Here is a 27158-nt window from a genome sequence, read left to right as displayed (position 1 = left end):
CGACTGACGACACGGCTTACAGGGTTAGCTTCAGGGAGCTAAAATCAACAAAGGGGGTGTCTTTACATCAAGGAGTATTTCAGGCAGGACTTCACGGAGGGTTCCAATAAGAAATGGTGCACCTAAGTTATTGTTCTTATTGGAACAAGGAGGTTAGCCTGGCCTCTGATTGATACATGGCTAGATTTACCTCGCTGCACCTTCTCTGTGAGTGACTGCAGTGTGACCTAGAGGAATGAGTCCCCTAGACGGGGGAGGGGAGGAAGCAAATGAATACAAAACAAATCTGGTCTATTTCTTGCTTTGATCCACTCCATCTATCTTTTACATCTTTGGCTAGCAGCAGACAGTGCAGAAGGACTGCATGCCATCCACATCTCATGGCTGCTCTGCAGAAGATGGTACAGTACGACTGCTAGCCATCCTCATCTCTTGCCTGCCCGGCAGAAGATGGTACAGTACGACTGCTTGCAATCCATATCGCCTGCCTGCTCACCATAAGACGGTTCAATAGGACTGACTGCAGGACTAAAGAGAATGACCTGGTCAACTCACTCCAAATTTAGTCACTGCGCCCATGTCTGCCCAGGCGCTCCCAGCCGACGTGGCCAGGAGCACCTCGGACATGACGATGACGGCTACCAGTCGTATTGTACCGTCTGCTGCCACAAGGCAAGGGGTTGCTGCTACTGTGTAGCAATGCCGTACCGCGTCTGCCAGCACTCAGGAGACATAGGGTGACGGTTACCTGAGCGGGCTCCATGCTTGCCGTGGTACGGCGTCTGCACAGGTAACTCAGGAAAAAAGGCGCGAAACGATTGTCTGCCCTTGCTTTCATGGAGGGAGGGAGGGAAGGGGGGCCTGACGATATGTACCCAGAACCACCCGCGACAATGTTTTAGCCCCATCAGGCATTGGGATCTCAACCCAGAATTCCAATGGGCAGCGGAGACTGCGGGAACTGTGGGATAGCTATCCACAGTGCAATGCTCCGGAAGTCGACTCTAGCCTCGGTACTGTGGAAGCACTCCGCCAAGTTAATGCACTTAGAGCATTTTCTGTGGGGACACACACACTCGAATATATAAAACCGATTTCTAAAAAAACGACTTCTATAAATTCGACCTTATTCCGTAGTGTAGACATACCCATAGAATCATAGAGTATCAGGGTTGGAAGGGACCTCAGGAGGTCATCTAGTCCAACCCCCTGCTCAAAGCAGGACCAATCCCCAACTAAGTTATCCCAGCCAGGGCTTTGTCAAGCTTGACCTTAAAAATATCTAAGGCAGGAGATTCCACCACCTCCCTAGGTAGCGCATTCCAGTGTTTCACCACCCTCCAAGTGAAAAAGTTTTTCCTAATATCCAACCTAAACCTCCCCCACTGCAACTTGAGACCATTACTCCTCGTTCTGTCATCAGCTACCCCTGAGAACAGTCTAGATCCATCCTCTTTGGAACCCCCTTTCAGGTAGTTGAAAGCAGCTCTCAAATCCCCCCTCATTCTTCTCTTCCACAGACTAAACAATCCCAGTTCCCTCAGCCTCTCCTCATGTGTTCCAGTCCCCTAATCATTTTTGTTGCCCTTCGCTGGATTCTTTTCAATTTTTCCACATTCTTCTTGCAGTGTGGGGCCCAAAACTGGACACAGTACTCCAGATGAGGCCTCATCAATGTCGAATAGAGGGGGAATGATCACGTCCCTCAATCTGCTGGCAATGCCCTTACCCATACATCCCAAAATGCCATTGGCCTTCTTGGCAACAAGGGCACACTGTTGACTCATATCCAGCTTCTCGTCCACTCTAACCCGTAGGTCCTTTTCTGCAGAACTGCTGCCTTGCCACTATTTCCACAGTCTGTTGCAGTGCATTGGATTCTTCCGTTCTAAGTGCAGGACTCTGCACTTGTCCTTGTTGAACCTCATCAGATTTCTTGTGGCCCAATCCTCTGATTTGTCTAGGTCCCTCTGTATCCTATCCCTACGCTCCAGCGTATCTACCTCTCCTCCCAGTTTAGTGTCATCTGCAAACTTGCTGAGGGTGCAATCCACACCATCCTCCAGATCATTTATGAAGATACTGAACAAAACCGGCCCCAGGACTGACCCTTGGGACACTCCACTTGATACTGGCTGCCAACTAGACATGGAGCCATTGATCACTACCTGTTGAGCCAGACAATCTAGCCAACTTTCTATCCACCTTATAGTCCATTCATCCAGCCCATACTTCCTTAACTTACTGGCAAGAATACTGTGGGAGACCGTGTCAAAAGCTTTGCTAAAGTCAAGGAACAACACGTCCACCGCTTTCCCCTCACCACAGAGCCACTTATCTCGTCATAGCCATAGTTTAACCAATTCTAAACACTTCCTGCAGGAGTCCACCTGCTAATATCCCACCACAGTGTAAATCAAACTCTATAACTACACAGTCTGTTCTTCCATTAGTCATAAGAGAATTGGTACAGGACGGTACCAAAATGTGTCATGGTGGGTAAAGCAGGGGGCTGGGAGCCAGGAAACCTTAATGTCACTATGAGGAATAGAACTAAGACTCGCTGTTTGACCTTGAGAAGTCACAACTTCTCTCTGTTTCAGTTTCTACCATTTATATAATAGGCATAACAACTTATCTACCTTTCTGAATCCTTGGATGACAAACGCTATAAATTCAGGGATCTCAAAATGCTGGGTAATACAGTTCTGGCCAATGCATGGGTTATTGCAATTAGCTATGAAAGGTAATTTGGCAGGGGCTTCAGAATTCCGTCAAGCAATCCCCTTGGCTAACTCCAAGGTGATACTGATGGCCTCTAGAGGATCACCCTGGTTGGAAAGAAGCATTAGTCCAACACAGGACTTTCGGGAAGCAAAAAAGAGGGAAATTTAGTGGGAAGAAAGTCCCAGAACTCCTGCCACCACCAAAACATTAACTCATGATATATCCAAGGTTATTTCTCCATTTAACGTCTTTGTATATTACGAGGATAAACAGGAATGGTGAAAAATCCAGACAAATTGTTTCCTCTTTCTGAAATATAACGTTACATGGAATTCACTAGCTTTCTGAACTACCCTTCATGGATGCAAATCTATAGTAAAGCAAGGTCTAGGAATAAAATATAAAGGTCACTTCCAAATCATGTTGTGACTGTCAAAAACAAATTACAGTTTTGAATGTTACCGATAAAGAACATCACAAAGCTTTTATGTTAACTGGATAGGACTGTTCCCAAATGACATCGCAACTAAAAGCTTTCCATGATTACTTCTCTCACTTATTCCACTGCATTTGTCATTGGATTAAATGCAACGAACGCCCTTCACCCCCAGATAGAAAGTATTTACTGAAATCTTGTAAACCAATGAGCCACGAGCAGCTGCATAGGACTTGCTGGTTGATGACTGAGTTAAAATGGAAGCAGGTAGAGGAAATCAAAGCCTAATAAATAAGACATCTTTAGACTACATCACAGGTAGCAGCAGCAAAGCCAATGACCGTTCTTTGGCACTTAGACTCTGTCCCATTTCCCTGCTGTTCTTTCACAGCTGTTTCAATGCTGTTCTTTGGGCAGGAGCTATATTGTCATTGGTAGCCTAAGCTACTTTAACAAGTGTGTGATGGAAGTCGACAATGATTTTACGTTCTTTAATCAAGATAACAACTCACCATAAATAATACCTCATCTGCTACTGCTGGGTGACAGTGAAACCCTGAAGAGCAATTAATTACATGTATCTTACTTGCAAAAGAACTGTACAAGCCACAATTATGTGATGGCTCAAAGTGAAGGTAGAGAGTCTGACACCATGGATTTATTAAATTTCTGAGTAGCCAAAAAAGAGAGGAAGTTCTTGGAGATTAGAGGTGATTATTTATATATTTCTGGTCTTTATAAAATGTCACCTTAGTAAGACTAGAGCTGCATCTGCTGTTACCTCATTAAATGAATGTGTCTTCAAGGTTTTTAAAAAGACTCAAGAAAAAGAAATGTATCCTAAAAGGGTACATAAATCCTGCATTTTCAACACAAAGATAGTACTTAGGGCATTTTACAGCAAATGGTCTAATTTGTTATTAAATGATTTGGGGAGAAGTTTTTTTGGAGTTTCTGATGTCAACTGTGAGAACCAATCATGAAAAAAAATGTTTTTACACTGTGTGTTTATTGTATGGATAATAGGGAAGGGGCTGACCAGAGATGAAGATGTTTGGGAGGGTGATAGAAAGGGCCCTAGGCCCTTGCAATAATTTTTAGAATGCTATCCACATAGGGCCCCTTGCTTGTGTTAAGGAGTGAAATATGAGTGAAGTACTAATTTCAGATTACTCCTGTAAGTCCTACTCAACATGAATGTAAGGTTGCTGAATCAAGCCCATCATGTTTTTTCCACTGGGAAAAATAAAAGTAGGGTTAGATAAAAAAAAAAGTAAGAAAGTGAGGGAAAAACATACTTTTCATACTTACTTGCCGTTTTCCAACTGGAAAACATTTCCCAGAGTTCAAATGGACATATAGTAAATATTTTGCAAAACTGTTAATCAAAATTCTATTTGAAAATGTTACTGAAATTGTTAATGACCATTTTTCATTTAGCCAAAACTGCTGCATGAGCACTTTTTGGGCATGGGGATAAATGGAAAATGTCAGTAAGTACTTTCAATTAGAAGCTTGAAAAAACCCTCTCTCTCTCTCTTTTTTTTTTTTTTTTGCATTTTTTGTAAAGGCTTTACAAAGGTTTCTGTTTTGTTGATTGGTTTTAGTTGTTTTTAAGAAGTTGTTTAGTTGTTTTTAAGTATTTTAGAGTCAAAATATTTCTACCAGTTCTAATCAAAACTCAATAGACCTTGTACAGAATCCTAGTCCTCATCAAAAGGGAGGCTTAACTTAAGTGGGACCAGGATTTGCCTGTTATTCTTGTATCTCCCCCCCCCCAGTTATTGTCAAATATTCTGCTCTCTTGTCCTAAAATAAACTGGGAAATATCTATCTGAATAAATCCTGCCCTCACAATGTGCACTCCTAATTCAGTTTTCAGAAATCAGCCAGATGGTATCAAATACTTCAGAGTGACACACGGAGGGGGTACCATTAAAAACAGCATTTCATATGCTCCAGGTACCCATGATAACACAGAACAGAAAATATTCTACTGCAAATGCTTTGGGACAGCTAAGTGCTGATTTGTTTAATACCACTTACAGTATAGAAGCATCCCATGATGAGATACATTCATAGAATTTATAAAAACCATAATTCAGAAGGCCATCAACAGCTGGTCCCCCCCATCAATTTCTTCTGGTGATGAAGAGCTGCATCTATTAAAACAGTTTTTGCTCCCCAGATGATTTACATTCTATGTACGTTTCAATAATTTAAATTGTCTCAAATATTTTTCCTTTGGGAAAACAACCCTGCCTCTGAATAGCATCAACTAACTATTTCTGGGGGAGAATTCTCAGGTGCTAAACTAGTGTCTAAATGTATGAAACACTGCTTAGCATTACACATGATCTAGGCGACACACAATGATGAATGCTGCAAATTAAAACATAAAAGTACCGGAATGACCATTTCAGATCATTTATATAAACATTTCATTATCTGACTAAACTGTTCATACAGTCAGTTATGGACAATATTTGTGTTAAAATGAATCTTCCACATAGTACAACCAACTTTAATACAGATCCAAAACACAAGCTTATTAACGCTACAGCATGAATATGTGTATATATTCAAACTATGTAAAGTATATCATTAGAATTTGCAACTAGCTCCTCTATAATGTAAACTAGGACCTAAGGCTGAAAAATATACGATATATTTTAAAATTAGGATCAAAAGAGCCTTAGAACTGAAAAATTTTGGGAAATTACTCTTTCAGCTGACTTCTTTGAAAGGCAAAGTAGTTATTTTTGACTCAAAATTAGGAAAGCTTCCCACTCGACTGAAAAACAATTGTATGCTTATTCATACAAAGTTTCACTCATACTTCAGAGTGGACCAAATCCTTCCTCTAGCGCACAGCCTGAGTGGGTGGGCTTTGAGTTAATGAGATCCATAGGAGTTTCAGGAGAGGAGGTAGAAGAAATCCAACTCCCAGGGCATGGAGTAGCACTGGATTGATTTCTATGACTATTTAGTGTATGTGTGGGTGGATATGTAATACTACCTTATACTTCCCATCGCACATTCAAGCAAGGGTCTCAAAGTGATTTGCATACAAACCTCTGATCTAGGAAGGATTACTATACTCATTTGCAGGTGGGAAGAAAGGCCCAGAGAAGTTAAATGACTTGCCCAAGGCCACACAAAGTCTGTGACAGAGCCAGGAGCACAACACAGGACATTATTTGTGAGGAAATATTGGAAGAAGTAAACATATATATAATTCAGGTGAGGGGGAAATGACAAGGGACATAATAGTATACAAATATTTGAAGAGTTTGAAAAACAAGGTGAGAAAGGAGGAATTTTGTTTAGTAGAAAGGGGAGCATTTCTTTGTTTAAAATGGAGCCAGAAAAGATCTGGACAGCTGTATCAATCACATCAACAAATACTATACAACAACAAAACATTAGAACCCTCCAGATTCCCCCATAAAATGAAGATTGTCCCATCACAGCCTTCCATCCACTCAGTTCTCTTCATCAGAAAGAACCAGCCTGGGAGATCATATAGATCTTGTGGCATGAACTGAAGGCTGGCAAGTTTAGGCTGTGACAGGGGAAAAGCCTCCTCACATTTAAACCAAGAGACTGTTAGCTCAAGTATCTTATCCAAACCCAGCTTCCACAGTGTCCCATGAGAGGGGTAGTCACTCTAGCTAGGAGTGACAGAAGGTGAAAGTTAGGCTAAATATCAGGAAGAGTTTCCTGGCAGTGTGATTGACTAATCTGTGGAATGGATTCCCAAGAGAATCTGTGGGAGCCCCAATCAAATGGCACAATTAAAACCAAACAGAGCAAAACACTAATGTACAATAGGGAGCAGTTCCACACTGGCAGGGAGATGGATGGTTAGGTCTTTTCTATCATTGCATTCTTTTATGACATGATCTCCCATTCTGAGTCCTGAGCTTTAAGGCACTAGCTCATGCCTGCTCTACTTATATGCTGACAGTATTCTGTACCATACTTTTCTGCCTGGTAACTCTTCATTATAATTTGTATCTACATCTAGTTTTCTAAATCTATGCTTTCTCCCTACACCTCGGACACAAATTTGTGATCGGGAAAACTCCTCACCCCTCCCATCTAGACCTTCCGAGCATTCATAATGAGTATATTAGGCAACATGAAAATGCTGAACCATTCCATCTGTGAACTGTGTTGTTCTATTTCATTCAAAACCAGTTGGTTAATTTCCCATCCAAGCTAAAATGCCTAATATTTAAATGGCATAGTAAAGTATTCAAGGCACGGCGCACTAACGAGACCAACTTAGTAAAACATGCATGAGAATTCTCTATCAATCACATAAAGAACAAACAAAGGTATAACACCATTTATGGCTGCATCTGAGTGGAAGGAGACAATACTCCTTGCCCCAATACAGTAGGAATAAATACTGGGCATGAAGCACGCACACATACAGAGAGCAAAAATTTAAAAACAGAAGGGATGGGAACCATTCAACCAACTATCCTAATGTCAGCTATCCAAGAACTGAATGCTAGCAAATGTTGTTAAAGATCTAGGGCCAGAAAGTGCCTTATCACAAAAAAGCCTGAGGGGGAGGGAGGAGACAGAGTTGCTGGGAACTGTGCAAGCGTCTCCCCATGAATTTTCCTCTGCACTGTTCCTTTAAAGAGAAAAGGTTCTGGACTCCTAATGGGAGCATGAAACCCAACAGTGTCAGAAAATTTGTGGGGGAAAAGCAGGCATCTTCCCTAGAGATGATGGGTTCCTCCACAGGGCACCCATGGACCTTCCACCTCTTTTAGCATGGCCCCCTTAGGAGTGATACTGCCACTGGCTGAGCCCATGTCCCCAGTGCCTTTGCCTCACCCCCCTCTCCGAGGGTTCAGAAGGGGACCTAATGTTGCTTTGAGCAACTTTAATTCTGCCATATTTTTCCATCAGGAAACAAACGCAACTGTATCTGGGACTCAGTGAAACAACCCTAGGCCCCACTGCTCCTGCGTGATATGAGTAACTGTCTGCAATGACAGAGTAGAGCTTCTGGAAGGTCATGGTCACAGGAAGAGCAGGTTCCTTGCCCTACCCAGACTGACAGCTCCATTCCAGCCAGACTCTTAAAGGGCTTGCAGCCCTTTCTGGAGATCACTTTCCTAGCTTCCTATTAACAAGGAGTCTGCACCCCCAGAGGTGGAGACCCCTAGTGGGGAAATGGTGTCTTTTTGGCACATCAAAAATTGCTCTTTAATTGCCAGGAACTTTCATAGTGTACAAATGTATTTAGAGGGCACATACCATACCTACCCTTCAGCCAGTTTAGCACTTTGACATTCCCTGAAGAAAGGTGCTAGTGGAGTGCAAAGTACTATTATAATATTTATATTTTGAAGGTTATCACAAGTATAATTCACATAAATTTCTGTTTTCTGGCTGTGTTTTCTTTTCAGAAAAAAAAAATAGAGAAATGTTAGAAAGCCACAACTTAATGAGAATTTCCTATATAAATTGGACACAGGTATTTAAATGATGATGACATCACAGTAATTCATGGATTATGTATGAAAACAAATGTTTAAAATTCCAATTTCTGAAAAGTCACTTTGTGATGGATCTGATGCCTGAGCACTATAAAATATCATCCCTTCAATAAACCCCCAGAAATGTATATACTTTGTGTTATTTATGATTGCTTCTCTGATTGCAATCAGCTTTCTTTCAAGTAAAAAACTAACTAACTAACTAAATAATACAGCCTGCTAACCTAGAATCAGTTGAATCTTACTTCCACTATCAATCAGCGTAGTTTTTCCACTGACTGCAATCCAATTAAAATCCAATTAGCTCTGTAATTTGATGGAAATTGCTAACACAGAATGCATTTCTGTAATAAACGCATCATAGAAGAACCTGACAGGGAAGGAAGGATGTTTTGTGGTTAAAGATGGTCTTGTAACACAGGCCTGGGAATCAGGAGCATAATCCAAGCCCATTAGGGTCAGTGGAAGGACCCACAGCTTTGGATCAATATCTGATTCTCAAATTGCTGATGTAAAAGTTCTAATACAATCTTTTACCCTTCACCAGAATAGTTTTAAAGAACCATAACTATGGCTATTTCATCCCACAGAGTCAAGGATATTGACTCTTCAGAGGATCTCAATATTGAGAAGGTTTTATTAAAGCCACAGCATTTAAGAACCAATATCCAGATGATCTTAACTGCAACCATATAAGAACGGATGTTAGTTAACAGTCTTGTAGCCTTGCATTTCCCCTTGTCCTATAGGGAGCAAAATGTCTGTGACAGAAATGCCGTGCCATTCAGTGGAATTCACCCTGTAAGGTAAGGATTCCCTGAAAAACAAATAGAATTTACATCTCCAGGAGTTGGCTTGTTAATTTGTCATTGCTGCTTTGATCTTGTGTCAAAATAGGGATAATACTTACCTACCTTATAGCATACTAGGGACTAAAATTAATTGATATTTGTAAAGGGTGCAAATGGATGGAATGAGTTACTGATGTGCAGAGTATTATAAATTTCATTGTGCCTAGAGTAGATCCAGAGTGCCAAGAATTAGCCAGCTGGGGTTAAATTCTAGTCTCACACTGTCATCATTTTACAAAAAGGCTGAGAAAGAGTTCTGCTATGTATTCAGCCATAATTAGTTAGAAGTTTTGTGGCACTTGATAGTTACCATGGAGAATTTCTTAGGAACAAAGAAGTCAACCAAAAATACATGTTAGGTGATTATGTACCGCTTTCTATTAAAATATTCTTTTAACAAATAGCTACAGTGTACTCCAAATATTCAAAATTTCATATTCTTCTCTCTTCTACACTGCATCATGGAATCATATTAACTGAACTATATGTACTACTGTTTTAATAAAATTCCACAGCAGTGGTTCACTGAGATTACGTAGGGAATTAAAAATGGTATATTACATTTTTATAATTTGCACTGGACACAGTAAGTCTTGGATTTAACACACAAGAAGAATTGGGGAAAAAAAACGAACCGGGGTGGGGGGGGGGGAGAGAAGAGAGAACAAACAGATCGATTAAGTCAGCAAAGTACTTCCAAAATGTATTTGTAGCTAGAAGAAACAACTCCTGACAAAATCGTTCATGCTTATATTCTATTGCTATTGCAACTGTAGAATTACAAACTTGCAAAGGTTTTTCTTCCATATATCATATTTCATGCCTTTTCCTCAGTCTCTCGTAACTGATTAAATAATGCCCCCTCCTTTTTTAATTGTGCTGCCACACTAAAGCAGCAGAAATCAGTGAATGTTGTTTATCAACAGTGCAAAAACAATGAGCAACTGATCACAACAGCATGGCAACTTACAAGTCTTTTTCGGAGATTACTTCTTATAAATTAAAATAAAGGACTTTTAACATACCCACATCTGATTATGCACCTACAGATGTGACTTTTTGACTCTAGCAATTTCACTGATCAACCTACACCTTTATGAAAGAGCAAGAGAAATGGCAAAATTCAAACCAGTTACAGGGACAGTCTTTAGAAGTGATTATTTGTAGAATCCATATGTTAAAAATGAAGCTCCTTACCCTTTTTCTCAAGTTGTAGGTTAAGATGAGGTTCCTGGAGAAGGAGTGAGAAAAGGCTGTATAGAACTCCAGCACTTTCTGTAAGGCATCCCTTTTAATCACATGAAGGTCACAGTAAGTCAAGGCTCTTACATTAGCACAGGACTGAGCAAGGGTAGCTTCTTTCCAAAACACATCGCCAAAAACATCTCCTTTGCCTAGAGAAAAACATGCATCAAAGTATCATTATTGCAAGGTAAGGACTTAAACAATGGTCACCAAAAGCTGAAATGGCCTTATTGGTCACTCGTTGCAAGCCAATGTACCACTGTATGGCACAATATAAATATTCTGAGCTCCAAATTTCAACTCTGCTTTATTGCAGCCTCATTTCTTGTAAGTGATAAAAAAGTTTAAATTGCCATTTCTTCATTTTCTGTGTTAAATTATGGGAGTTCAGCAAAAACTCCCTAAAAACCAAGCCACAATCATCCTAATGTCATGAGACAATTTCCTTTGTATTTCCCGTCCCATACATACATCACACAAGAATACTAAAGATCAGTAAGTTATTAGTTTTCCAATTATATCTTACACAACACTTTTTAGATGCCGATTATGACAACAGTGTTAGGCCTGACAAGAGAAGTGAACCGGCAAATGGGCCTCTTTGCCACAGAGGGTTAAGAATTAAGAAATATGTGAGAGATCACGAAAACTTCACACCAAACCAGAACTTCTGTGTGATTCCATGCGCTTTCCTTCCGCTTCCTTCTTTTCCACTAAAATATAAATGTTTTCCTTTTGAGTGGATGGCACTGGCCATCTGGTACATTAATCCATAGGTACTGATAAACTGTATTTTATAAGCTATGCTACATTCTTCTACAAAATCCAGCTTGGTACCTTATAACATATGAGCCAATTTTATCTCTGAAGTCTATGGAGGAATGTCAGATACATTTCAAGTGTCAGTATGTATTGAACCCATCCTTATAAGCTCCAATTCCATCTTTTCTGTAGGCACAATTTATTTTCCCCAGGGCTAGCGTCAGAGACATTACTAAAGGTACTATGTCAGTTAGTTCCCTCTCCTCCCACTCCCCTTACAGAGAACCATGCACATTATTAAAACTGGATATTTATGTGCCAAGTGCAATATAAATTTACCATCTCATTTGCCTGATCTCCTATTCTCACAATAGGGAATCTGCAAATATCATGGTAACACTAAATACCCTGGTGCAGTAAATAGCTTTATCATAATTATTATTAATAATAATGCTCATTGTTTACATGATAGTTTTCTGTCTTAAACATTTGCTTTCTGGATCAAATTGCATAAATCAAGATTAAGGATTAAAACATGATCCCAAGCCTCATAAGAAGCTAGCATCCACTCACTGTACAGAGACGCTTTCCCCAGAAGGCATGCACTCACCACAGTCATTGAAGTGTACTGATTTTTATGCACCATAAGAAAGATGCGTTTCACTGGGTAAAAGGGGGTTGTTGACCTTTGTAATAAATATGAATTCAGAATTTGCCATGCAATTAGCTGGACAACTATTTCAAATTAATGCCAGGTGATGCTACCAAGTATGTAAGTGTGCTGTCATTGACAGAACATCTGCCTCGTAGCCTGAGCAAAATGAGGAAATCCCAGCTCTTCTCCTAAATCTCTCGCTGGCTCTAAGCAAATTTCTTAACCTCCCTAGGTAAGTTTCCTCATTTGCAACATTGAGCTAGTTTACTTACTTACCTACTTCACAGAGGAAGCAGCGTTAATTTGTAAGCAAGAACATTATATATGCAGGCTGGGTATCATTATTATAACGGCACATCCCAGGGAATTTCTTTTTTTTTGTTTTTGAACGATGGGCTAGATCTTCAGCTGGTCTATATAACTGACATGGCTCCATTGAAGTTGATGGATTTATGCCAATTTAAATCAGTCAAGGATGGTGTCCAACATCTCTAAAATATCCAGTTTTGGATTTTTCAAATAATTCCTTGTGCAAGCTCCACACTGCTGTATTTCTGTCAAGAGCATGTTTTTTTAAAAAAATAATCCTTTCCAGCAATTTACAAAGCCCTACCTGTGGCTGTCAGCTTCAAAACAAAATGAAGACAGCTGGAGGGGCAGGGGGAAGAGGGAGAGGGAAAGGGGTGGAAATTTATGACCAACTTTGAAAAAAATTGTCAAAAGAGAAGGATCGGGAAGACTCCTATGGCAGCAAAAACTTACACCCATGGGTTAGGTACATCAGGTTGGATCAATCACTTTCCTACTTACAGCAAAGAACAACTTAACAATTTCAACATCCACATACCTCCTCTTCTCATTCTGTCAATAAAGCAAGGTGATCAGTAAAAATGGGCAAGACTAAATGGCGGAGTTTTGTGCCAAATATCTATAATTTGAAAAGAAAGGTAAAGCAAACAGAGAGAGAGAGCAAAATGGATCAGAAAGCTCTTTGGGGAAGAAATGTCCAAGGGTGGCAGAGGGGAAAGCACAGACTAGGGTCTCTTCACCTACGCCCCTACCTCCACCTCGACTCCTGAGGAAGAGAATAAATTCAGAAGCGTGTCACAGGGTGTTCTCCCTTAGACCCCTCTCCCACTGCATTCCAGACACATGCAGGGACATTATCCTTCAATCACTCCTAAAGTAGATGACCTAAGCTTTTACCATCAATCATTTATATACCTCCTGGGGATTGTGGGCTGGGGCCCTCTTCCACTTTCAGCTCACTACCGCCGTGTGGAAAACCAAATAATTCATTGCTTGGTTTTTGTTTTAAAGCTTTATGTAGACTCTGAAAAGTGATTCAGTAAAACTGACACGACAGTATGCCATATTTACTTTCTTCCAGTGACTCCATATCAAATCTGCTGCTCAGTTTACAAGTCAAAAGATGATTTTTTCCAACTGCCTGCACTGCACGCTCAACCTGTATTTTTTATGCCTCTCAAAAGGGCAGCATCAGTAATGAAGATGCTGTCATTGGAACTTTGCTCATTATTTTGTTGCTATTGTGGCAGAGAGAATAGAATTCAGCTCACCTTAGCTATTATCAGCACTTCAGGGCAATAAAGAAAAACTTGGTTTGCTCAGTAGTGCAAACAGACATTCAAACCCATGCAGGCAGTAGATTCAGTAGCTAAGTAAGAGAGTAACATATCTAGGAGACATGCTGCAAATTTTGAATTTAGGTCTAAATTTACAACCCCACAAAATTCACAGATGCATGGATTCATTTTTGCCTTGATCCTATTATTAGGGCCTAGCTACAAGAGACATGCAGGGTTCCGCATCTTAAGGGTTGCTCCAAAGCCTATTCAAGTTAATAGGAGTTTTTACATTGCCTTCAGTGGGCTTTGGATCAGGTGGTCTTCAATGTGCGTCAAACAGAACCTGCATCTGAGAACTGCACTCAGGTCAACAGAGCTACTAAGATTTATAGCCTCTGAAGCCAGAATCTGGCTTGACGCCTGCTCTTTATTACACAAGAGATGAAGCTGCATTCAAACTACTGAAAATGTCCATGAACTCTGCTTCCACACGCTATCAAGATGATCCAAAGAGATGTTAAAAGTACCAGATTCTTTAAGGCTAGTTTCAGAGTAACAGCCGTGTTAGTCTGTATTTGCAAAAAGAAAAGGAGTACTTGTGGCACCTTAGAGACTAACCAATTTATTTGAGCATAAGCTTTCATGAGCTAGCTGTAGCTCACGAAAGCTTATGCTCAAATAAATTGGTTAGTCTCTAAGGTGCCACAAGTACTCCTTTTCTTTTTAAGGCTAGTGTGTATGATGGTGTGCTGAAATGATCCAAGGCCACTGTGCTGCAATTTTGTGGAAGCTTCCTGATGCTGCTCGGTGTAATGCATAGGTGCTGGAACTAGCGGTGCTGTGGGTGCTCCTGCACCCCTGGCTTGAAGTGGTTTCCATCACATATAGATTTTACATTTTGGTGCAATGACACTCAGCACCCCTACTACATGAATTGTTCCAGCCCCCCCCGTATAGTATCTCAACGGCAGTGCATCCCTAACAGTGGCCTAGGAGATCATGCTTCAGCAAATATTGGTGTCTTTGAAACTTATCAGAATTATGTGTGCTGATAATATGCAGCATCCAAGCAGAATATCCTCTATGCACCTCAATACAGGACTTCCATAGACCTCAGTCCCCAGGATTCTTCCTCCCCATCCAAACAAGTGGAGGCTCAGACTATTGCAAAATGAAGTGTGGTCACAAAATGGGACAAGTCAGAGCCCCCTGTGGTTCTCTGTTCAGGGTAAGTATTTGGCTAAAACACTGTTCTGATGTTAAAAAAAAAAAAAAAAAAATCTTCTCTGTCTCGATGTGCTTTTCCTGCTCTAAGTGTACCCTGCAGTTAAATTGGGAGCAGAGGATGAAAAGCCAACTTGGGGCAGCAGGCCCTGATTCTGCTCTCAATAATTCTATTCAGGTGTAACTATTGACTTAAGCGGAATGACTCCTGATAATGCAGAGATGTAAGTGAGACCAGAAATCAGGCCCTGAAGGGCTTAATTTTTTTGTGTAGTTTTAATTAAATGTCTCCCCGAGTTGGGCATAAAATGTAAATGAATACCTTTTCTCTTATTTTTACATGAACAATATTGGACTTCAGAGGAACTTCTGAAGACAAGTACAAGTACCAGAGAAAAAAGAAAGATCTTTCCTCTCGACATAACTTTAAGGCAGTGAAAAAGCATCAGAAAAGCACTGAACCCAGGCAACCATTTTCTAGTGAGAACATGGCATCAGGGAAGGGGGGAAAATGTAAGTTCACAGCCACTTCAGGAACATTTCTTCTGGTCCTCCAACACAATGCCCTTGGCAGGAGTTGGCATATGAAGGTGATTTTCTGTTCTAGGCTAGTAGGCTATGACTCAAAGTCCAAATTGAGCCAGTAATAAGATGGAAATCACTACTCAAGTATGGAGGTGATCTATATTATTTTCTACTAGCCAAGGCTCCAGTCTGAATTCACGGTAGAACAGATGTAGAGAAGAGCTACTAGGATGATCAGGGGAAGGGAGAGCTCATCTTATGAGAGGAGACTAAGAGAGATTGGCTTATTTAGCCTTGCAAAATGAAGGCGGAGAGAGGATTTCATTGCTCCCTATAAACACATCAGAGTGTGAAACACCAGGGAGAGAGAAGAGCTATTTAAGCTAAAGGACTATGTTGGCAAAAGAACAAATAGGTATAAACCAGCTATGAATAAATTAAGGAAATTAGTAGGTTTCTAATCATCAGAGGAGTGAGGTCCTGGAACAGCTCCCAATAGGAGTGGTGGGAGCAAACCACCTAATTAGTTTTAAAAATGAAGCTTGATAAATTATGTGATGGGGTTGCCTGTGAAAGCAGGGGACTGGCCTCAATTACTCAGGGGGTCCCTTCCAGTCCTATGTCACTATGATAGTTCTCTGTTCCTTTTCCTCCACTTGACCTTAGCAAAACACTAACTACAGTCCAACAACAGGAAAAGGGCAGTAGCCAAACTATCACCCTTTCTGTTTCCTTTCCACACGCAGAAAAGGCCAGGATCCTGCTCCTATTTAAATTGATAGAGGAGTTTTGCCACTGACTCCAGTGGGGCTGGATCAGGCTTTGCTGCCAGCTGGTTCTTCCAGTCACAGCTACTGAAATCTATTGCAGCTTTGTGCCTTACAGCTTCATGGCCCTTTTCCATAGTCACCCAAGCCTCAGGTAAGGTAATGTTCTTCCCAGAATATACACTGAATACAAGACAGAACTGACTATTCAAACATGCATGTGGCAGCAATGGCTACTGCATGATCAGCAGAACATCCATGAAAGGAATTTCTCTTTTTGGGTGAATATTTGAAAAACCATTACTCATGGCTGCAATCTCACAGAGCTAGCATAAAGGGAAATTGTTCTTTAGAGCTGTCATTTTTTCCTTACACGTAGGGGCTCAGATACCACAGTGCTGGGGAAGGTATAGTTCTATTCTACTCTGTGTAGGCTTTTCCACTGACCTTATTTCCAAGGTATGAGAGCACAATCCTGTAGCACATTATGTGACATGCTCTCTTTCCCACCGTCTCTCCAGGGAGAGGAGAAGTGTGTATATAGTGGAATGTTTTATTTTTGTAGGGTTTTTATTTAAAATGTATTTTATAAAACCTAGCAAGTCGAGCTAGATACACTAAAATTAAATAGGGTCATGCAAAAATAGCAAATATTTCATGACATTTCTTGGAGACAAAAATATATGCAACTTTGCTCCACTTTTCACAAACAATTTGTAAAATGCCAACTTTTTAAATAGGAGTATGCACATTTTGTCATTTTACAGGTTTAGTTGTTAAAATTCATGTATGCTGAAATATAGTTTTGAATATTCCGAGGTAGTTGCTCAAGTATATTTACTCAAACTAGTGCTAACTTTTGAGTTTCAAGAACCTTGTAGCTGACTGGATTGAGAGATCTGCTCCGGGTCTGACTTGCAGACCGAAAACAGAGAAATATTTTTACAGTTACATTAAAAAGCAAGTCAAGGAAAACGGAGTGCTAGAGGAAAAGATAAACAACATATCCCAATCTCACGTTAACTCCTCAGATAGAAGGACGCTTTGTAATTTCATTATTTTTCCATATAATCCCTAGGCTAGATTTTCCAAAATTTGATAAATTGACAACATGCCCGCACAGCAAAAATCAGCAGCAAGTTTTCCATTTTGGGACTAGGTCGGCATACATTGTGAGCGGAGTATTCCACATGTTTAAACACAGATATACTCTATGGCAGCAGTTCTCAACCTGCCATAGAGCCCAGTCAGCCCACAGCTGCGACCCATATGACATCCTCAGGGCCATACTGGTACCATATATATTGTGTGGATGCAGCCCACATAACACAGAGAGCTACCTAGGAGGACCACAACGGTAAATAGGTTGAGAACCACTGCTCTATCGTCTGCCTAATGGATGGAACAATGGGGTATGCACATACATCCTAGTCATTCCCTCTCAGATCTTGGCTCAAAGCTGTTCTACGTACAGTCAGATACCACAGGCTAAGCAAGATTGAGCTTTGTCAGCCCTTGAGCTCTGATATAGCAAAACACTTAAGCACATGAATAGTGTGAAGACACAATAGGGACTTCAGCGTTCTATTGGAGTTGATAGGTCTAGCCATATGCTTTGAGTTATGCAAGTGCTTAAGTGCTTTGCTGGATGGAAACCTTTATGGATAAACTCCGGGTGCTGCAGGCACTGGTACCCTTGACTGAGCAGCCTGCACACTTCTTGAATCAGTACTCAGTCAACATCCTGCCATGTAGTTAGCTGTGGAGGAACTGGGTTGTAGGAGGTAATGTCTCCCAGAGGAGGCACACAGTGAAATGGTGATATAGACCACTTATGGTCAACGCAGATTCCCTTGCACTGTGCACAGGAGTCAAAGTTTTAGCCGCACTGTCAGGCCATATTCAAGGTAGGAGCGTGTTCCCCCTGCAGTTTCAAATATTTACATTGCATCTTTGTAACACCATCAGACCCCAGTCGTCAGCAAGTGGGATCGAACCTGGGACCTCTGAAGCTTAGTATATGAGCCTCGACGACATGAACTAAAAGCTACATGGCTCTTAGCCAAGACTATAACAGACTCATCAATCTCTAGAGGGTCTAGGTGCCACTAATAGGGGACAGAGCACCACACCCAGCAGGCATGGGTTACACCTTCGACTTCTGAAAGTATTGGGTTAAGTACAATTACAGACAAGTGATTTACATATTTGTATTTTTAACTGCTTATTTATAATGCTCTGTTTTGTTAACACATGAAGTTGGTACTCATCTTGTTTTTTAATAAGTTTTATAGCTTCCTTTTTGTATGCGTTTCTTTTCCTGAATGCTTAATGTAAAGAACATACCACCATGTTTGGCTTCACTTCCTGCCCTAAACTGTTGCATAGAGATGCTGTGCATTGTTAAACAGCGGATACTTCCCACATCAGAACTGGCTGCACTTGAATTGGTGGTGGGAAATGAACCCTGCATACATCCCTGGTCCCACATATTCATGAACAAACTCATGTAAGGGCTACGATGATAAGGTGGTAAGAGGATAGTTATAAAGTACTTAGATCCTACACAAATCTAAAATCTCTTATGTACCCCTAATCCATATATCCACTGCAGATCAAACCGTAAAGGGTATAGTTTGTACTTCAAAAAAACGCAAATAAATTTCATTTGTATCATTGTATTTCTGTACATAACCTAATCTCTCATAACATTATTATAGTTTACTATCTATAGCACTAGGTCTTGTGGTATGCAGTGTTTTCTTCAACATGTGTTTGGTACCACTGACTTTCATACAAATCACTATGTGATCTGCATCATCAGTTAGCTTTCTTCTATTAAAACAAGACCCTAGACAGAGGAAAATTGTACACAATTGCCCGAATGCTCTGCCCTGACCTAGCATCCTAGAATATTAAGGGGTTTTGTTGCTGTTATAATTCACTTGTTTATCTCTAAGAAAGAGAGAACGGAACACATCTCATGACTCAGATCACTGCGGCAAAAAATCACCGTTTCCACTGAGAGTTTCAGTTTGCAACACAAGAAGTTGCAATTTGTTCTTACGTTGTTTTTTTCACAGTTACCATAAAAACCACCATAAATACATAGGTGAGTTAATGCTTGTAATAATAGCCTTACCTTTGAGAACTACCAGATTTTTGAGGACTTGATTTCTCATCTTTAATGTTGTATGAAACTATTAGAAATGCACTTAGCACCTCACCGAATCAGGCCTTAGGTCTATATGCGAAAGTTTTACTGGCATAGCTATGTTAGTTAAGGGTGCGATTTTGGGGCTGGGGGGTGGAAGAGGAAGAGAGGTGAACACAGCTATGCCAGTATAAACTTTAGTGGAGATGCAATTATACCAGTATAGCTCATTTCACTTTGCCAAACTGGAATAAAGCTGTAGCAGGACAAGCATTTTTATATCAACATAACTCTGTCTACTCTGGCCGTTTTTGCCACTTTTACTATATCAGCATTTTTAAAGTGGCACAACTTTAAAGGTGATCAAGGTCTAGTTAAACTGACAAATCAAAATTAGGCATGTGAGTGATCAAAACTGCAGGCCCACAACTATACCCAGAATTATTTGCATTTGCCTAAATGGAGCACAGTGCCTGAAAATCTATCCCAACATCCCATGTTATTGGATGTGTTGTACTGATATTTATTTTTAATCGAAACATACTGCAGATTCAGGCAGCGGCAAAGCCAACTGAAGTCCAAGGAAGACTTTCCATCGACTTCAATGGGCTTTTGATCATGGCCTCTGCTAGGAAGCCTAAGATAATATCCAGGGGTGCCTTTCCTGATGGAAAGTGAATATACAATAGGAGATCTGTGTACACACGTACGTGGCTACACGTGTGTTTTCAGACATTGGCCCTCACGATAGCAATGGAAGGGTTTTTTCCAATTTTCTCCTCCTTCCCCCTTCGGGCTTTCTGTTTCATTTTCTTCTCATTTTTCCTTCTGGCCACTGAAAAAAGGATGGGAAAAAAAGGGTGGAAAAAAAGCAAATTAAATGGGGGCGGGGGATTTTTTTGTCAAACAAAACAAACCACCAGTTTCAAAAATATTTTTTCTTCTTTTTCCAAAATACACTGACCATTTTCAACCACTGCTATTTGGAAATATTCAAATATGGTGATCAGCGGTAATGGGCAGGCTGCTATTTGGACTGGGACACACCTTTCTAGCTGTAAGCCAAATCTTGAAAGGTGCCAAGTGAATAGGAGATACAGGTCCCAAGACTCTTACAACACTTGGATATGTAGTAGCGTCTTCACATTTTGGGTCCTGGTGTATTTGTACATCAGTGATCAATACTGCCCACATGTAACTTGAGTAGCTGTAGCTGGGTCAATCCGCGGAGGATATGAGAGAGACAAAGCGGGTGAGGACCAACCACTGTTTGTGAGACAGAGTCGAGCTTTCAAGAAGAGCTCTGTGTGCTCAAAAGCTTGTCTCTCTCACCAACAGAAGTTGGTCCAATAAAAGATATTACCTCCCCTGCCTTGTCTCTCCTGTGTAACTAGAGCACTTGTCAGCCCTGCAGTTGTGCACTGTTCGCAGAGGTACAGTCATTCTTAAGGGAATATTTCCACAAATAACAGAGTGAATCTGGCACCTCAGCATACCTGCAGGACCAGGGGGTATTTTAAGTAGAGTTGCATAAATGTTGTGGTATGAAACAAATCCACATGACACTCATCTGGTGTCAAATATTCAGCCCAACTTCCTCAAAGAACTGGCTGAATATTTGAGGTTCATGAACCTGGCCTGTCTTTGCAGTAAGACCCTTCCTCTCCAGAGCCTCCAGGGAGCAATTTGTCAATTGGTTTGAAGCTGTGTGATACCAACACATTACGCACATCTCTCATTTTAAACTATCTGCAGGCTTAAGCAAGGAATGGATATTTTTGTGACAGATGACCTCTACATTTCATGCTCTACCAGAAATTAGAGACAAATAGCAGATTTCCAGACAAACCCTCAAACCAGAGGCTGCTAATACCAACTAACAGCACTTTTTCCTAGGTGTCCTAAGCATGTGACTAATGAGTAATGGCTGCACTGTTTCCATTAGAAAAGCAAAATCCACATATATAGGGAAGCTCCTGCTCCCACTGAGACAACAGAAGCAGGATCAGCCTCAAGATGTGTATTTGTTTTTACATTAGAGTCTTCTGTGGGACACGTCCCAAACACAGGATTAGCAAATCAGACCAATCAGATTTTTCCCCTCCGTAAAGTTCATTGAATGCACAACAACAAAAACCATAGGTTAGTCTGAACTGCCTGCATCAGGGTTAGAAGTCTGGCAGTAGGGAGGATTGGAGATGGCCTGCCATTCTGAACAGACCCACTTAAAGAAATGGGGCTCAACGCCAGTACCAGGAGATGGAGCTGGGTTTTAATTAATCATTCTGCTTTCAAAAGTGAATTATTGTTCAAGTTATAAAGTGCCATCTTATAGCAGCATTGTGACATTAATTAGTTTGTTAAGATGTTCAGGAAACCCTGCTAACACCTTGTAATCCAGCACACACAATTTATTTCTTGGTACTTAGAAGACAGCAGCTTGATAGTTTTCATTCAAAATCCTAGAACGTGAAAGGAAAAACATTGTAAACTCAGATGGAGAACAAAGTAGAGTTGTGGGGTAACATTTACAAAAGTTAGGAGCCTAAGCCCCATTTGCAAAAGGGTCCTAGGCTCCTAAGTCACCTAGGCACTTTTGTAAAATGATCTGTGCTTCCTAAAAGGTTTTAAATCCTTTATTTTGATGGTTACTTGCTTTTGTTCTGAGTATATTTTAAAGCAACTCTATTCCCATATTTGCCAGTATAAATCACAGTGAGACCTTATCTACATTAGGAAGGGTTTCCCAGGACAGATATATTGATAATGTACTGGTAATATGGTCTCTCCTAATAGAGAGACAGTTTATACCAGCAGTTTATACTCTTAGATGAGGTAGCTATGCCAATAGGATGTTCTAGTGTTGAGTAGGCCTTACTCAGTCTCCGTTCCAGATTCAGCTGTTGTCAGTGGAATACAACGTTCCAGTGAAGGAAACACACTTGGTGAGAGGGCATAGCATCACAAATGATCTGCACAGCCCCACTCCATCAGTGAGGGTGAATCACTCAACACAGAACACGAACTGGGTGCGGGTGGCCACAGAGTGAAGCCAAACAGGCTGGAAGATGCCAATTCCACATGACATGCAAGATAGGAGTCACTGCTGGTGGGCCACCCGACAGATTTTACAGCTGCCTTCCCCTGATGGAAATCCTGCATTGCCATTTGCCCTTCCCCAAGGTAGATTACCCCTCTGGTATAGCCACTCCTCTCAGTGTAAAAGGGTGTGATTTGCCTGCGCACACACCCTGTGCCATGAGAGGAATCTGTCCTGCTGTGATCAGAATCTAGCCTTCTGTGCCTACAGCTGAACAACAGCTTATGGCTAAATGAGGAAACTAAAGCAATTTCAAAGGAACATTATAAGAACAATTCTGTTTGTGTCCTTTAAGATTGCAATTAGATAAAATTAAATCAGCAGGAATTTCTCCACCCAAAGTAAATGGACCATTTAATGTCCTTCTGAAACAGAATGTGACACATCAAGCTCACATGGTATTTTGAAGTGGGGGGTGAGGGCGGCGCCAAGAATAGGTCTCCTCCTCAGGGTTATAGCTTAATAAATAATAAAAACTTGTATGCTGGGGACATGAACACAGCACTTTTCTCCCATCCAACAGGTTATCTTAAATAAAGTAAATAAATGTAAATCCTAGACACACAGAACTTATCCCCAGTGATGATAAATAAATTAAAGCAGCCACTCAATATCCACTTACAAACTCCATAGATAGAATGTGTCAAACTCATCTTGGGTTATATACAGAATCATTCTGACAATTTTTTTCCATTATGTTATGTTCCGTCAGCTCTGATAGCAGTACTAATAATCACACGTGGATCTACATTGTGATTTTTCCATTGTCAAAGTGTGAGGTGCTGAAGCAGTGGCTTGCCTCCTCTTCATGAATACGTGGCCACTAACTCAGTTTCTCTCTTCAATGCATTCATTTAGCCTTCTGGCTGAATCAAAATTCCACCTCTTTCAGGGTGACAAAAGTCCGGCTCCTCCCTCCTGTAATTCAAGTCCAGAGGATGAGAGTATTTTTCACCCATCCTTTTCAGGAAGCTCTGGCCACAGGCTCCAAGAAAAAGCAGCACGTGCCTTGTCCTGTTCTCTAAGTTACCTTTTCGCCCAGGACTACTTTCTTTGCTTCCTCCTGAGATTCAGCTCTCTCCAGAACCTTGCTGCCACTAGCAATTTCAAAATAGAAAAAAACCCATACTTCTCATAGTTTTTCTGCTCCATCCAGACAGCTCTGCGCAGTTCCTCCAACAGCCAGCCAGGCCAGAAGAGACCCATCACCTATTCCTTTCAGGACTCTTCTTGCACAGTGAAAAAGGAGCTCTTTATATATAGTCTCCATTCCTTGCTGGGAGGCTTATAGCTCTGGATATAAGTGACAGAGCTCCTTGGTTCTGGGCTGAATTGAAAACAGAGCTGTGCAGGGCCTTTAGCCTGCTGTAAAGGGTCAGCATGCCCTACAATATATACCACAGGCAAATATAGTTATCCCATTTTACAAGTGAGAAAACCAAGGCAGGGTATTTATTGGACTTGCTCAAGGCTATCGAGAGAATCGGAACTGGAGGCAGAATCAGAACTCAGGAGTTCCTAGATCCCAATCTTATGTCTGGCTAGACCATGACTCAGTCAAACAACAGGTGCATGTATGCTTTCTGTTACAATGTCAATTATAACTACTTTCAACTATGTCTCATATGCTTGATTTTAAAAAAAAAATCTTATCAAGAATAACCCTGGGTAAGGATCTCCAGCATGCCTGGGGAAGGCTGCAGCAGTGCCAAGTGCCCTCAAACTCTCTTCTTTCCTGGGACTGCGGGCAACCAGATCTGCCTCAGAATTGTCCAAGGAGGGGCCAGAGCTAGATTAGGTGGAGAGAGACGACTTCTCCCTGACATCTACTTATATAGCCTCCCTTCTCTTCTTGTTACAGGGGTCGGGGGCAGGGAGCGGAATGCGCCAGCATCACCACACTGATCTGCTTCGCAGCTGCTGCAAACTCACTCCAGGCCTCTCTATCCCTTAAAGAGGTACACACCTTCCTCCAGCAAGCTGGGCAACAGCCTCCCCCTCTCCCCCCACTTAATGTGTGATGCAGTCACTCAACACAAAGCCTATAGGGGCCTCCCCCTGCTGAGACCCCTGTGGTCCAAGCTGTTCCCTGCCAGTTGACTTGGGGGAAGGAAGCAATGGGAACATCAGTTGCACTTCTTAGGGTGAATCCCTCTCAGGGATCCGAGGACACAGGCTGTATAACTGAGGAAAAATTAATGTCTGTCCTCCTGTTTTCTTGTTTACAACAGATACCCTCAAATTAAATGTATTTAAGCAGTAACGTACGCATGGTTTTTCAATAATATTTTTACACTATTTCTCAAGCACCTGCCAATTACATGAGTCAGCAAATATGTTCCAAACCCTACAGCACCACAAAATCCAAGAAATACTGTAGACAACTCCTTTATGGGGAAACAAAGTCTATTTGTAGAGCTATACACTTCCATACTTGAGGCCAGGCACGAAATTCCCATTAACCTACCAATCCCAATGGGGATTTGACCAATATGGCCACCATTGCTATAATATTTTAATGCCACTGTTGCACTACAGATTGAGGGCTTAGCCATTAGTGCCTTTTGCTTAGACAAACAATATGTACATAAGAGTAACATATTTAACTCAAACACAGAATGTGAGAACATGATAAATGTAATGGAGCTGAGACAGTGATTCTTGGGATCAAATGATTGGTTGGGCAACTAAACTGGCCCCACACATGGGCAAATGTGGACTCTGTGCACAGAATCAGATAGCTGGATGCACAAACAGGTATTTATTAATAGTTCCCCTATTGGCATAAGCAAACACCCAGCTGTTTCCTGCACATATTTGGTGGGGGGCTCAGTTTACATGCCCTCATTTGAAAATGAGGTCTAACATTTCCAAAAAGTGAGTGCTTAAAGGTAGGCACCTAACTCCATATTTAAGCACCTAAAAGGGAAAATAAGCCTGATTTTCAAATCATCCACAACTCTAATGGACTTCAATGGGAACTGGGAATGTTTTGAAAATTAGACCCATTTTATTCATTTTATGCATCCAATTTGGGAATTGTTGGCCTTTGTCATTAACATCAAGGACAGTTATGGCCTTATCACACTTAGTGTATCCTCTGAATCCAGTCATTGCTTATAGCTTTGGTTGAGCAAAGACAGGACACTTACTATTTTCTACAGCCTTCTCAGGTTAATAAAAAGGTGGTCAGTTTAGTAAACAAGAATCAGTGGATAGCAAAGGCTCAAACAGAATTTAGCCAAACAACTTGCACTAATCCATGGAATTCTTTTTATGCCAGTAGGAGCTGTGTATCTAAATGCCAAGCGAATCTCTGAAAACGTAGGGATATCCATGAACTATAGAAGTGCTACATATTCTTTCACGGTTTATTAAATGATCTGTTGTAAGTAGTCTGAGCGTTTCCTGAATGCTTATAAAAAGCATTTCTTTTTATCTTGGGAATATTTCAGAGGTGCTAATTAAAAACAAAAAACTTTGTTCAATTAAATGTTGTAAAAAAAAGTCTTTAAGATATTAAGAGTTTCTGTAACAGACTAACAGGTCAACCCTCCAGTCCTTACCCAGACAAGCAGCCCACCATAATCAACAAGACTACTTGTGTGAATAAGTTTACTCACGTGAGTAAAGGTTTGCTATATCATGCTCTACTGTGGTCATTCTATGGAATTTACCAAACACAGCTCAGGCATTTTGCTACATTCATTAAACCCATTAAAGCAAACAACTGGTTCAGACCATTGCCCACTCCAGTGATCTCAGGTTAAAATAAGTCTCCACCAGACCAATTTCTCAGGCCCCATACCGCAAGGCTATACAGACCTCCTGCTTCCTATCCTTGGTCAGCTCCAAGATATACACAGGCTCTTGCTGATCCCTTGGGCCATACTATCCCAATCCACAACACAATCTTTGAACATAAGAGATCGGGTCTAGTACAAGTAGCAGCTTTTGCTTGGACAGTTTTGCTTGCTTCCTTCCTTCAAATTTTCCAGCAAGCTGGGTTTTCCCTGGTAGTTCCATTTTCATGTCAAAAAAGTCAGATTTAGGCTACATTGTTTATTATTTACTACCACTACTAAAAGAGAGACAGAGCATTCTTGATCACGTCTAGGTATTTATGTATCTCGTCACCGAAGAGGCTGAACCAGAGCCAGTGTTAGGCATAAGGAGACTAAGCAATGGCTTAGAGCCCCGAGCAGCTTAAGGTGGCCCCCATTTGCTTTTTTTAGTAAGAGTTGTGCGGGAGGGGCAAAAATATTCCTGCTTAGGGGCCACTGCCTTTGGGTTGAACACTATTTATTGGCTTTTATAACAAAGCATTCTATTGATCATTTGATAGTCTATTTACAGAAGTTATTTATAAATATGTAATTTTGTTCCTAAGTGGTTTTCCATAAAAAACAGAAACTATCTAGACCACATCTGGACAGATAGCAGCAGTTTGGTCATCTCGCCTGGCAACAAGAAGGAGATATGAAGAGGCAGATGATGAAGAGAAACATACATACAAGCAGAATGTGGTAGTGTGTTTCTTAACAGTGACTATCTAGTCCACCCAGCCTCACTCCTCAAGGCTTCCTTTGAGTATGTCT

At 41.0% G+C, this 27158-nt stretch overlaps 1 protein-coding gene across 1 annotated transcript in view; it reads right to left on the bottom strand.

The window, feature by feature from the left end:
• KCNH1 (potassium voltage-gated channel subfamily H member 1) overlaps positions 1-27158 on the bottom strand; it is a 322053-nt gene that overhangs the window by 116658 nt on the left and 178237 nt on the right. Inside the window, exon 10 of the mRNA XM_077811958.1 lies at positions 10737-10933. Within this exon, the coding sequence (XP_077668084.1) occupies positions 10737-10933 (197 nt within the window). The remainder of the gene's footprint in view (positions 1-10736; positions 10934-27158) is intronic.

Source organism: Eretmochelys imbricata, chromosome 3 (genome assembly GCF_965152235.1).
Source record: "Eretmochelys imbricata isolate rEreImb1 chromosome 3, rEreImb1.hap1, whole genome shotgun sequence".
In the NCBI taxonomy this organism is placed as follows: Eukaryota; Metazoa; Chordata; order Testudines; family Cheloniidae; genus Eretmochelys; species Eretmochelys imbricata.
The sequence above is the reverse complement of the archived record's forward strand: the minus strand, read 5'-3'. Positions and strand labels throughout refer to the sequence as shown.